The sequence below is a fragment of the Gordionus sp. m RMFG-2023 genome, chromosome 1 (assembly GCF_954871325.1).
Source record: "Gordionus sp. m RMFG-2023 chromosome 1, tfGorSpeb1-WG-v2, whole genome shotgun sequence".
In the NCBI taxonomy this organism is placed as follows: domain Eukaryota; kingdom Metazoa; phylum Nematomorpha; class Gordioida; order Chordodea; family Parachordodidae; genus Gordionus; species Gordionus sp. m RMFG-2023.
The window spans coordinates 58,603,914-58,617,264 of NC_088775.1; the positions used below are offsets into that span (position 1 = coordinate 58,603,914).

Genomic DNA, 13,351 nt, shown 5'->3' on the forward strand with positions numbered 1-13,351 from the left:
ATAAATATTATGCGATTAAAAATTTTTTTTTAAATTTGAAGTCTTACAGTTATTCGTTTTACAACCAAGGATCACGAAATCGGACATACAAGGGGTTTCAATTATAGATCTAATAAAGGATCCACTCATTTTAATAGCCGCAGGTAATATGAATTAATGATCTACAAATAGCAAAATTCTCAGTGGAAATTAGTTTCCAGTCCGGTTTCAATTTTTTTACTAAGATTCTCCGGCTAGGCCCTGTTTTTTAAAATCTATTTATAATATTGGAGAGTGGTTAAATTAAAAAATATATTAGCAAATATATATATGGAAAAAAAAATTTCCCCGGCCTGGCCTAAATAAAAAAAATTCAGACGTTATTAGTGAGCTCTAGGTGAAAGCTGCTCTTACATTTTGTAGCAGGAGAGACTGGGGCTAGTCAAACCGATTTTTGCAAAGTCAGCAAATCCTCTGTTTTTTTTAGATATTATAAGGAACAATATATGAATCGTTATTTATAACTATACTTTATAAAGGTGCCTTATAAATATTTTTAAGAATATAATTGAAAAAAAGGTATAATAACTAACAAAAATCCTCTCTACCCTTCCAAAACTTAACTGATAATTTATAACTGTTCCTTTAGGAGCTAGAATATATTCTTTATTAGTAAAGCACAAATCATATATTTTATAAATAAAAAATAAAATGTTAAAAATCTCATCATTTTTTTACAATTATTTTCCAACACAATAAAAAAATATATCACGTGTGCTATTATGATAATTATAATCCAATCAACCTTATTTATTTTGGTTGATTGGCATTATACAAAAATTAATATAATAAAACTACGACAATAATCAAATTTTTGACAAATTTTGCCTAACAAGCTTCAGTAGTGGGGTTAGGCAAACCACTGTAACGGGTTTCCTTTCCTAGATCATTCGTTTTAGACTTAATGAAATGAAATGCAATTTTATTTATTAATAATGATACGTATAGAATAATTTTATTATTCAAAATATCATAATACTTTTAAATTGAAGCTAATTATTATCAAAATTGAAACTTAATTTTGGTTAATTTAATAAACATTTTGGACATGAAAAAAAGGAGAGATTATAATTTCTTGGCATAATCTTAAATACCAATTATACACAGCCATGAAATTTCTTTCCAAGATTTTGAAATATTTTTTTTCACATTAACTGCCATATGGTAGGATAATATTTTTATCTAAAAACAATATATAAAATGAAAGATAAATTTATACCTCTTTAATTGAAAGACCATAAATTATTTTACTAGTTTGGGTGAGATAGTTAGCTATGTTCCTTCTTCTTCAACTGTGAATGCTCTCTTTTAATTATTATGGCCTACACTAATAAATGACCCAGTCTCTTTATATCTCTTATATTACCTCATGAAATTTGATATAAGAATACCAAAAATGCCAAATAAAACCTTAGATTATATTAATTATCTTAATTATTCAAAAATAATATTTTAATTTTTTAACATTGCCATTTCGATTTTTTATTACATAATCTTTATTATTTAATATTGTTAAAATTGATTATATTATATAAACTACTACATTAATCTTTATAATTTAATATTGCCAAAATTTAATTTAATTGTATAAAAATTACATAAAAAAGATAGTGTATAGAAAATTACCCGTTAGTTAGTTAGCGACGTTTACCATATCGAATAATGTAATAATTACAAAAAAAATTATTCAAATGGATTGGCGTTTATGGTTTGGCAAGCCCCGCTAGCTTTATATTGACTAATCATGATTGGAATAATATCTAGAAAAAATAAATGCTCATAAAACTTTCTCAAATAATGAGAGGGTAAAACTTTGCTATAAAATTTTATATATAAATGATTATATAACTTAATAAAAATTAAAATTCTGTCATGTAAAAATCTGTTGAATTTGACATTAAAATTTTATTTTAAATAAAATTTTTAATTATTAATTATTTCAGATTTTTTGTCTATAGATACATACTAATAAAAGCTATATTAGGATAAAATTAAAACCTACTAGTCTATTTAATTTTATAACGAGATTAAGTGGTTTGCCAAGACCCGGGTTACCTAACCTCAGTCTCCCCTACTATAAGGAATTGTGTTAATCAATTTTTGAAACTCTTTCAAATCCGCATTCATTACTTTCATCATTCTCAATATATTCCCTCATCTCATTTATTACAAAATCTATATGGAGTTTCAATTGGAAACAAAGTAATTTAATTTGCTCTTCCATATAAAGAATGTGAAGGTCAGCTGGCCAGTTATCTTTTTATAAATATTTATTCGATAAGATAGCTAAAATGATATAACTGTAAAATTTTATATAGAATTTTTAATTAACTAGATTGTAACTAACATCCATTATCCTAATTTGCATATTGTCTTTTAAGGCAGTATAAGGAATTAATTTTCGTTGATACCAGAGTGCATTCAATTTTTTTTCAATATTACTAATCTAAATTTATTTATTTTTCTAACTTCTTTAGATATTTTTATATTCTCTTTTAATAATATTATATAAACATTCATTTATACATTCTAAAAGATTAGAACCTACCAGGCATATCCTTAAACGATTTTAGAACACAAATACTTATTTTATTAATTTTTCAGCTTTCGGTAAAATTATTGTTCTTGTCTGAAGCCTCTAAGACAGATTATATAAATCATATACAACATCATACATCAAGGCGAGATCTGATAAGAATTCATCACTTTCTAATCGGGTGGACAGCCGGTTAAATGTTTTACTGTTGCTAGAATTTGCTAAATTTTTGCGTTTACAGGGCCTCATTGTTATTCCAAACTTTCTTAACTGTGTAAAAACTGCTAGACACCACCCATCGTACATCAAGTACCCATCCAATCTTCGCAACTGAAAGTAGAATTCAAACACTATTTGATCCAACGCTCCTTGATTTTTGTTAGATTGGCTATTTAATCTATATATTGTGTCAATAAAGTTTTTAAAGTGATTAACGCTTGTAACACTTTTTATTGCATTGGACATAGTTAATTCTACGCGTTTATTTAACAATGTCAGATGATCATTGGATATAGTGCGCAAAGGCGCGTTGAAACGCCAAAATCTTCCCATACTTGACAAGCGCAATCGTTTATAATATAAATTCTGTTTTTTGCAAAAAATTTATGAAAACAGGTGATTTGAGATGATCTAGTCTAGTATAAAATATCCCTTACATATTTGATTCAGTTTTAATCAGATCTAGAAATATAAAAATAGTTTCATAAAAAGAGGACTCCAACACCGATTTTACATAAATAACCAAGATATTTATTTGACATAGATTTATCTGCCAGGATAGCGATTTTAAAGGAAATTTATATAACTGTTTACAATATTCATCTGCATTTCTTTGGAAATGCCTTCAATTATTAACAAAGCAGAATACTTAGAATGCAAAAGATGCCTCATATCTAAACCATTGTGCTTTTGTAAATCTATTTTCAAAATCTACAAAAGACCGATTACCTTTGCAAGATAATATGAAATTTTAAATATTATCTTGGTTAATTTATTAATGTGATTAACCATTTATATTACAAAATATTTTTGCATTTTTAATGCAATCTCAACCAATATTTTTCTTTGGTTGGTTTTATAATCCTTTTTGGCAGCTTTGTATTCATCTAAATTGGGAGATTTCTACTTTCTTAAAGCAAACGTCGTAGTTTATGTGTTCTGCCTTGTAAATGGCTGTTATCAATTGTATAATTCCACCATTCACTTGATATGTGCAGTCTTTGTGGGGAGAGTTGTTGGTCAAAAGGAATAAAATAAAATTTTCTATTTCTATTTGATATTTTATTTTAAAAACCAGTTAAAATAGGGAGGGGTTAGATTTTTAATTAAAAATGTAGTTTATAAAATATTTCTTGTTTAATTCATGATAAAAAATATCAATAATTTGCTCAAATATCATTAAAAAAAATTAATTTTTTGGAAGGTGCTTACCATGCCCTCTACTTTGTAAATTTCTGGTAGGGGAAGACTAAATTTTTTTAGATGCCTCCCTCCCTACCACATCCCAGCAAATATCTAATATAGATAATGTATATATATTTGATCAAAGAGAATTTTCTTTTAATTATAAGTTAATTTGCCTTACAGCTTCTCTATTTATTAGGTTCCATTACCTTAAGTAATATGGGCATTGCTATGCTAGAACCTTCCATGCCGATATGGATGATGGATACTATGAATTCAGCTAAATGGGAATTAGGTATTATAGTGATAATTTTTCGTTAATATTGGATTGTAAATTATTTATATCCTTTTTATTTAAGGCATAGCCTTCTTGCCAGCCAGCATATCTTACTTAATTGGGACTAGTAGTTTCGGAGCATTGGGCAATAAATTTGGAAGGTAAAAATTTGGAACATTTAGAATTAAAAAAATATATTGTTGATTTTCTTTTATTATTTTGCACTATTTATTTTATATTTTAGGTGGTTTTGTGCTATGGCAGGAATGATTCTTATAGGGATATGTCTCACGTTGGTATATTTTTGTATTATATGATTATACATTTATGCGCCTTAAATCTTTTTAATATTTTAATCTAGATCCCCAGGGCTCGCGATTTGAAAGGATTGATATTACCGAACGCAGGATTAGGCTTTTCAATAGGTTCTCAAAATCTTATGTTTCTGCTTTTATAAAATCAGTTCAAGTAACCCCCCCCCCTCCAAAAAAATTTAATTAAAATATTTTTTTTATTTTATAAGATTAAAATAATTTAACAAAATTGGCATTAAGGCCTAATAATGACTTTTTTTCATAGGAAAGTTACAACTTTATTACTAAAACTTTACCTAGCGTTCCATGTAGCTCAATGCGTAATGTTATTTTTTATTTAAAACTAAATAAATGAAAAATTTCAGGCATGGTAGATTCTTCAATGATGCCAACTATGGGAAATTTAGTTGATGTAAGGCATGTAGCTGTTTATGGAAATATATATGCTATAGCAGATGTCGCGTTTTGTTTAGGATACTCGTTAGGTAAAAAAAAAGACTAACTTATTGAGCGAAATCAAATTTAAGAAATCATGGAAAAAAAACTTAATAAAATTTATTAATAAAACAATTTTATTCAGAATATTTTATAGTTGGAGCTAAAATTTAAAATTGGAATTATTCTATTAGGTTTATTAAACTTTAGATATGATATATAAAGTGGTATTAAATATCTAAACATATATTAATAAACCAGACCTATTTTACAATTATAGAGATCATTACCTCTAGATATTCATAATTATGACATCATAAATACCAATATACTTGTATAACCAATAATTTGATACCAGAACAGGAAGCCTTATAGTCGTGATAAATTAAGCAACATAAACCAGTAATTCATCATAAAATTTATAGGAATTGGAACGAGATCCCCTTTTAAAATTTGCAGAAACCTATACCGAAATAGGTTTCTAACAAAAGTATAAATAATTTACATGTAAATTGATGAAAATGTTCGTTTTTAAATAATTGGAACCCGAACAATCAGAATTGGAATCAAAGCACCGGAACCATAGCTACGTCGTGGACAATTCTTCTTTTTCGTTTAGCTTTATCCTAGTTTGTCCGGATAGTCCATTTCCCCAAAATCTCCTTTCTCCATTTCCTCCAGGCACCGCGGTTAAACCTAACATTTTCGCCCAGCTTATCTTTAATCATACTCTGAGTTTTGTTTCATTTACTACCAATAGTATCTATTTATCTATTCGCGTATCCAAATAATCTCATTTTATTTCTTCTCACGACATCATCACTTGCATTTTCTCCAATCTTTTCTCTCAGTTCTTTGTTTGTTTTTCTTTTTCGTAAATACCCCACAAATTTATCTATCGACACCGTTCTTTTTAACTTGGCTGAGTGAGTCGCATTGATTGCGCATATCTCGCTGTAGATACATCATACAATTTCACACATCTTGCATACACTTTTCTCTTCAAAGCAAGAACACATTTTAATTTTTAAAAATTGAAGACATCTCTATTAATTTTTTATAATCGATCGTATCTTGCCACAACTGCTTAATGTCTTCATTTGCCTAAGTTTATCCTAGGTAGCAAAACTTTTTAAAAATTTTTTCCGATATAAAACCAATCTTTTTGCAATCATCTTGCACCTCCTCGTACACTCATTACAAGCAAAAGTCACACTTGCCTTCTTCAAACTTCACTTTACATTACATGCCCATTTTAAATCAAATTGCGACAATTATTAACTAGCTATACCTTTTTCATATACACTATATTGCTAATTGCCTGTTTCTTCTATCTGCCCTTGACTCCAAACATCATCGTCTTTTCTATATTCATTTTAAAACTTATCGCTTCTTTAGCCAACCTCCATTCATGTAATCCTCCAATTCCCTTCTAATCTTCGCTATCACTACTAGACATCACATTTCACATGGGAGTTCTTTACCTCCCTCTAGTTATTACATTCATTATTATAATAATAATAAATAACTCAAAACGGAACCCTGATGTAGTATTACCTTTATCCAAAACCTATCACTATCCGTTTGTGTCTCCTCATAAATCATAATCACGGTGGTTATTAGCTATTCATTCACGCCTGATTTCCTCATGTCCACTTTGTGACCTCTCGTTGCACTTCGTGTAATGCCTTTTCCAGATCTATAATTATATAGTAAAGCTACTTTCCTTTCTCTTGTTATCATTCATGCACTTGTTCCACTATAGAAATAGCGTCTCTCAGTAGTTTCCCTAGGGGGGAGGGCAAAGGGGCTCCAGCTCCAATATATTTTTTTTAGAAATTTTAAATTATAAATCCTAAATATAAAAATAAAAGGAAAATTTAATTTAATATTGTAATTTATCAGCAGAATATTACCATTTTTCAAATAACTAAGCGTCATCAACAAATTTATCGCTTAAATTCGTGATTCCTGATAAAAAAGAAACATTTCACCCTCTAGTTGTAGATACAAGAGAGCAGCGTCTACATGAGCGGGAGGGGTAGGAACAGTTTGTATCCAAATTATTTGAGGGGGGTAGGGGATAGGATTTAAGGGGGGTAGACGGTATATAGGATAATATAATGGGGGGTTATCTATAAAATTTTTAGATAAAATAGAGCAAAATGTATTGCTCTAAAAATTTATACTTTTATTATAGACCTATAGAATACAATAAATATTGCTAAACATTAACCAAATCTATATATGGCACACAATCATAGACATTATTTTCCAAATAAAACTATTTCTGGATCAATTTGTGCTATCCTTTACGTAATTTAAATGCGTTAAAAATTCTAACAGTAAACTCATATTCGTGTCATACAATATTGTTGACCAGATTTAATGAAAAACATTTCCATATTTTAATTTATTTGAGAATAAAATTATATGACTTGCAAAAAATTGTTTAAATAGCATATTTATATATTCTTATCAATTTTTACAAGTTAGATCATTTTATTTACAAACGAATTAAAAAATATGGAGATGTTATAAATTAAATCGGCACAACACATAATAATGTATTCATTGTAAATAAGGGAATTTTTAATTGATTTCATGTTATAAAAAATAATTTTTTTTTATAGTTGGCAGTAGAACAGTAATAATTTAAGTTCGTTTTTAAGTTATGAAGGGAGTACAAATATCATTAAGAAGGTGTTTTCAATAATGTGGGAATATCGTCGCCGAAGGCAGCAAGAATTTTTTAAGGGGTTAGGCATAGATTTTTGATGGGTGTGTGTATCCAGTGAATATCCTGTCATGTAGACGCTGCAAGAGAGTTAGGATGGGCTTTTCTCATTTTTCCAAACTGGATATTAAAAAGGTTTGTGGGAAAATTCATGGAGCCCTTTACACGTTTGTGGTAAAGCCACACATACTTATATGTACAATAATTCAAAAACTGTGTTTAAAGCTCTATAGGCTGAGATAAAAAGAGTCGACAAAATAAAAGCCTATACCCGAGAATAGCACATATATTTAAATATGCTGGGGTAGGGCAAGGGCTGATTAGCATAAATTAGAATTCATTCATTGACTTAGTGTTAGTGTGTGCTAAAGTTAATGTGAAATAAAAGTGCTGTAATAATATTTAAGGAAAATCATTTAAGAATAAAATATATAAAAAATCCATGAATAGGATCAATTGAAATGGATTTACATTAAACCCATCTAAAAAATTTCAGATGAGATAGTAAATATTAGTGTTACGAGTATTTTAACTATTGTTAGAGTAAAATATGAATGTTACAGGTACTAAACCATTGTCCATTCTTCTATTAAATAATAAGTAATTAATGATGAGATTTTGAAAGGGTAAAAAAAATTTAATTACTGTAGTTTAATAATTATTATAAAATTAGGTAGTTCATAGGATAGTTTTCCCTTAGTGATGCAGAAATTTATTTATTTACATATCATATTTAAAATAATATTTTAGTAGATATACATTTTAAGATATATATAAAATGCAGGAAACAGTTATTCTGCAATAGCTACCACAGAAGGAATGTAAATAAGCTAATAGAAATTATATGATGAAAATGCATCATGAAAATAAATACTTTAAAGTCATACTAAGTTAGTATGCTAGTTTTTCTAGTGTAAGTAATGCAAAAATTAAGTATTCATTCATTTATTACCATGCACGAAGTGTAATTTCATCACCCACCAGGAGTTGTAGCATGCACCTTGTATATTCACTAATATATAGATGCTATACATGATATATACCCGTTTTATTATAGTATACAACTATAACAATATTTATAATAATGAACCTGACGCTTGGTTAGATTATTTAAGAGAAGAAAAATATGTCTTATGTCCGGTAAATATATCCTTGGAAGATAATGTTATGCCTATATAGCGTGTCCTGTTCCAGAGGCATCTAAGTTCCCTATAATTGTAAAGTTGATCCCTGAAAACCATTATCCTAAGAAGCTTATTATCATTTTATTTGTTTTTTACGTTTTCCTTTTTTCTATTTCTTATGTTTATTATTTCCTTCATTATTTTTTGTCATTCATTGAAGTCAATAACGGGTGTCCCCATAAATCCTTGTCTGTACTATGCAAACGATACTCGGATTTCTCATTATATTTATAACATTATCATTATTATTATTATGAACGGGAATCGTTATCATTATTATTATTCACACTAATGTTGTTAAACGGATTTTGAGCCGATTTTTAAAAACGGCTAACTCATTATTTTAGCCAAAGAAATATTGCTCAAATCTCCAGATTTTGCTAAAAGAAGACCTTTGTGCCATCTATGAGAAAAAATCTTCAGGTTGAGTAATATTTTTCTAGATAAAATATTGAGTAAGTCGTTTTTAAAAATCTGCTCAAATCTAGCCGTTTAACAATACTAATTCATGCTTCCAAGATTATCATTGTCGTTATCAATATCGTTCGTCCAGTAGAGAAAAGAAAAAGAAAAGGGTTATCAAAAAGAAAAAAAAAGAGAAAAATTACCATTAACCTTATCATATTTCATTCAATCCATAGTTTCCAAAATAACCCGTGCCGAAAGCATAAATTGTCATTCAACTGAGAAGAGGAGAAAGAAAAAGCAGGTGAGAGAGCAGTCTCATTCCTCCTGATTATTCCTGCTCTAATTCAGCCCGCGTTTAAGCATGTATTTTAGGTGTTTCTTTAGATGTTTTTGTTTTTGCTGAGTGCCAAAAAATCTGTAAACGAAAGATTGATCACGTCCATGTCCTTCAGACATTTTGTCAGCCAATAACATTTGGGAGTTCTCTGCCTCCCATAATCTGGGGTCCATTTCATGGATGAAAATATCATATTATCTTGAGAATGTCTTAAGCAATGACCAAGTAATTCTAATCTCCTCAAAGGAATGAGTCGATTGATTGGTAGGATGTCGTACCTATTCCAGAGAGTTGAGTTTGAAGTGTTTTATGGGTGGTATGTTTTAGTAATTCTTCTTAGACATTTGTTTATAAAGGTCTGGGATGTGTTGATATTGCTTGTAGTGTCCTGCCATGTCTCTAATCCGTATGTTAAGATGGGTAGAATTATGGATTTGAAGAGTCATATCTTTGGGTTAGTGGAAGTATATTTAACTAAAATCAAAGTAATTCACTTCGTACTAATATACAATATCCAAAGTGTGATAAATTAAAGCTTAATTGGTTTATGGCTAAGTTCATGTTAGATTAGTGGTGAGATGTGTTTTGTTTAAAATAGAGATATCAGATGCATTATTAAAGATTTACTATATCATATCCTTTGTCAGATTTATCCTAAATGAATAAAATTTAATATATAACATTATTTAGCTTCACTATGTTCCTTCACAATACATTCATACAAAATTATTGTAATTTGATCTGTTACTTCAACCATTTAACAATAATAAACAACAAAGGCATTTAAATTGTAGTAAATTTTTTAATTTATACTTATTTAGATTAAAATAATGAAAGAAAGAAGTAGAATTTGATATTGAGAATGTGAAAATAGTAGAAGTAGAAAGATGAGTATTGTTCACCTAAATCACACAATTTCAAATAGTTTAATTATTAACTTTTATCATCAATTGCAAAATATTCTCTTAAGTAATACTCCCTATTTTTCCAATAATAATATCTCAAAATATCATAAGGATTTTGTTATTTGTTTTATATCATAAGTTCATTTTTATCATTCAATAATCTTAGTCCATAATATTCAATTTTTATTTGCTTCTTACCATAAGCTTATTAATTAGTTTATTGTTTCACAATATTTAATTTACACATACAAGTAGCGTAGCGAGAAGTTTATAATGGGGGCGAAATAAAATTACTGCAAGGCTTAGGCTGAATCTTAAATATTGAAATTTAAATTATCAAAAATCAAGGTCTTAATACATTATTAAGGTTTCTCTTATTCGATTCAAGATATTTTTATATCTTATGATTCTATGATCAACATAGATGTTATTTTTTCTTTTCAGTTTGTTTAAATTTAAATCATTAAACAAGATAGAACGAAGATTTTAGAAACACAACAATTTAAAAAATTAAATAAATGAAATATCTAAAATAAGTTTTACTATTATTATTATCATAAAAAATCCTATCATCATAAAAAATCCTATCATCATAAAAAATTTAAAATATGAGACATGATGTGGTTGTGACTTTGATACTTTTATATTTATAGCGGTATAAAAAGACAGTCAAATATTGTGATATATCTGAACATTTTTTGAAATAGGAATAAGTTAATAATTGTTTCTTAATAATGAAATTGATAAAGTCGATATTTTAAAAAAGGAATATGACAAACTAGATAGGTTTTCGCAAGATAATTTAAAATTTATTTAAAAAAATAAAAATAATCAAATACTGTAGATCAAAATTATTATTTATAAATTAAAAAAATAAAAATAGTTGTTTTTTTAAATTTTAATTATTTAAGTAAAATAAATTTAATATATTTTTTTCATTCTCATTTTTCCATAAAGGGGGGGGGGGGGTTGAACACCCTAACGTCATGTCTACGCCACTGCACACATAACATATTCTCTATAAATGTCAAAATCATTGTTGTACCTATCACATTATATATTGCAGATCAATAAATTAATAAGCATCATATAATAATTCCAATTTGTTCATCCATTCAAAATAATACCTGTATTTTAAAATTTATATCATCAACCATATGATTAATATTATAAAATTCAATCAATTACCCCAAAATAGGCATACTCATAAAATGCAAATCATCAAATTTTGAACAATTTCATTAATCAAATAATTCAAGTTCATTTTAAGCTTTAATATTATTTTCTCAAAATTATACCTTTAAAAATTTCATAAATCATCACCATTATAATAAATTTATTCCAATTTCATAATTATTAACAACATATATATTCATTATGCATAAAATTCACTTGTTCCAGTATACTTGTGTTGTCATTAAAATTTTCATTTATAATTAACTGATTCACTTTAAAATTGTGCAATTCGTTGCTAATATCAAAATATTTGTTTCATATTTCAAAATTAATTTTTATATTTCAACATTAACATTGTTTTATCAATCATTCTCATGTTTATTATTTTAGTTGTAGGTACCATTTATTAGTTAATTAGATCATCATTCCTTTAAGATCATACATTTATCCAAACCATTCCATAATATTTATCAGAACAATATATTTTTATTCAAATGTTTTTCCATTATTTCATTCTTCGCGATTATAATAATTTCCACATTTATTAATATCCATGATTAACATCATCATTAGCATTCAAATATAAATATATAAAACAGAACCATTCATGTAATAAGTAAAACATCACTATTACAATTCAACGTGTGAACAATTCTCGAAACAATTCCATAATCCTATTCGTTCTTCTCGGGTCGTCAGTGTTCGCTAGGTAGAAATGTAATCTCCAATTACTACACTCACAATATAATCAACCTATTTTTTAAAATTAACGCTATTATAAACAATATTTTCAAAATAAATATAAAGTAAAGGTTAATAAATTTTTAGGACGATGACTATATAGAATTTTTGAAAAAATAAGTTTTGTTAAAAAGGGTTTAAGCCCAAAATAGCTTTAAAATACAGATGTTATCGGTCCAACGGCCTTCAAACGAGAGTCTACGGCTATCCAAAAAAATTTATGACAAAAAAGCCACTTTAAGGCCCCCATTACGAATATTCTGGATTATACTAAATTTGATGAATGCGTATAAACAATCAGTCAACAAATAAAAAAGTTTCAGCAAAATATCAAATATAAAATTTGCCTGATCAAAAAAATATAAGTGAGCAAGAACAAGAAAGGTTGACTTTTCTTAGACAATTCGTCTTTATTCATTTTTCCTTTTTTTAAAGTTGTTTATATTTTTTAAAGTTGTTTGGTTTTTAAAAAAATTTTTATTTAAAAAAAGGTCCTTCCATGAGTGGTTCCCTCGTTAAAGCGATTCATTTTTCAGGGTATATATTCAATTTTTAATATAATATACAACTCTTAACATAATTTTTTTTTCTCTTTAGCATCACCTTTTCTGGTGGTAAGCTCCTTTAATATCTTATAAAAATAAAAAATATATACATTTAACCCTAATTAATGTTCTTTAACCTGTTTTTGCATAAGTTAATTAATTTTAAATTTTTAAAATTTTTATTAATATATAAATGAGAAAAGCCCTACTGACTAGACTTCCTTCCGTATTTCAAGAAGATCAGATCTAATTATAAAATATTCCACAGGATTAAAATTTATAATTATTTCTGAAGAAAGAGAGGATTTAGAGA

General features: G+C 27.4%; 2 protein-coding genes across 6 annotated transcripts in view; one reads left to right on the forward strand and one right to left on the reverse strand.

Moving 5' to 3' along the window:
* The window catches only part of LOC135922152 (synaptic vesicular amine transporter-like), a 90,752-nt gene that overhangs the window by 73,007 nt on the left and 4,394 nt on the right, over positions 1 to 13,351 (forward strand). For 4 of the 5 annotated variants that reach the window (XM_065456577.1, XM_065456575.1, XM_065456580.1 and 1 more), the window contains 7 exons: positions 42 to 143; positions 4,179 to 4,274; positions 4,339 to 4,417; positions 4,501 to 4,552; positions 4,618 to 4,681; positions 4,936 to 5,055; positions 12,985 to 13,030. In XM_065456577.1, coding sequence (XP_065312649.1) covers positions 42 to 143; positions 4,179 to 4,274; positions 4,339 to 4,417; positions 4,501 to 4,552; positions 4,618 to 4,681; positions 4,936 to 5,055; positions 12,985 to 13,030 — 559 coding nt within the window. The remainder of the gene's footprint in view (positions 1 to 41; positions 144 to 4,178; positions 4,275 to 4,338; positions 4,418 to 4,500; positions 4,553 to 4,617; positions 4,682 to 4,935; positions 5,056 to 12,984; positions 13,031 to 13,351) is intronic. The other variant, XM_065456579.1, reaches the window with a different exon arrangement.
* LOC135922153 (ADP-ribosylation factor-like protein 3) overlaps positions 12,262 to 13,351 on the reverse strand; it is an 83,957-nt gene continuing 82,867 nt past the window's right edge. The window contains exon 6 of the mRNA XM_065456582.1: positions 12,262 to 12,505. Coding sequence (XP_065312654.1) covers positions 12,458 to 12,505 — 48 coding nt within the window. The 3' untranslated portion in view covers positions 12,262 to 12,457. The remainder of the gene's footprint in view (positions 12,506 to 13,351) is intronic.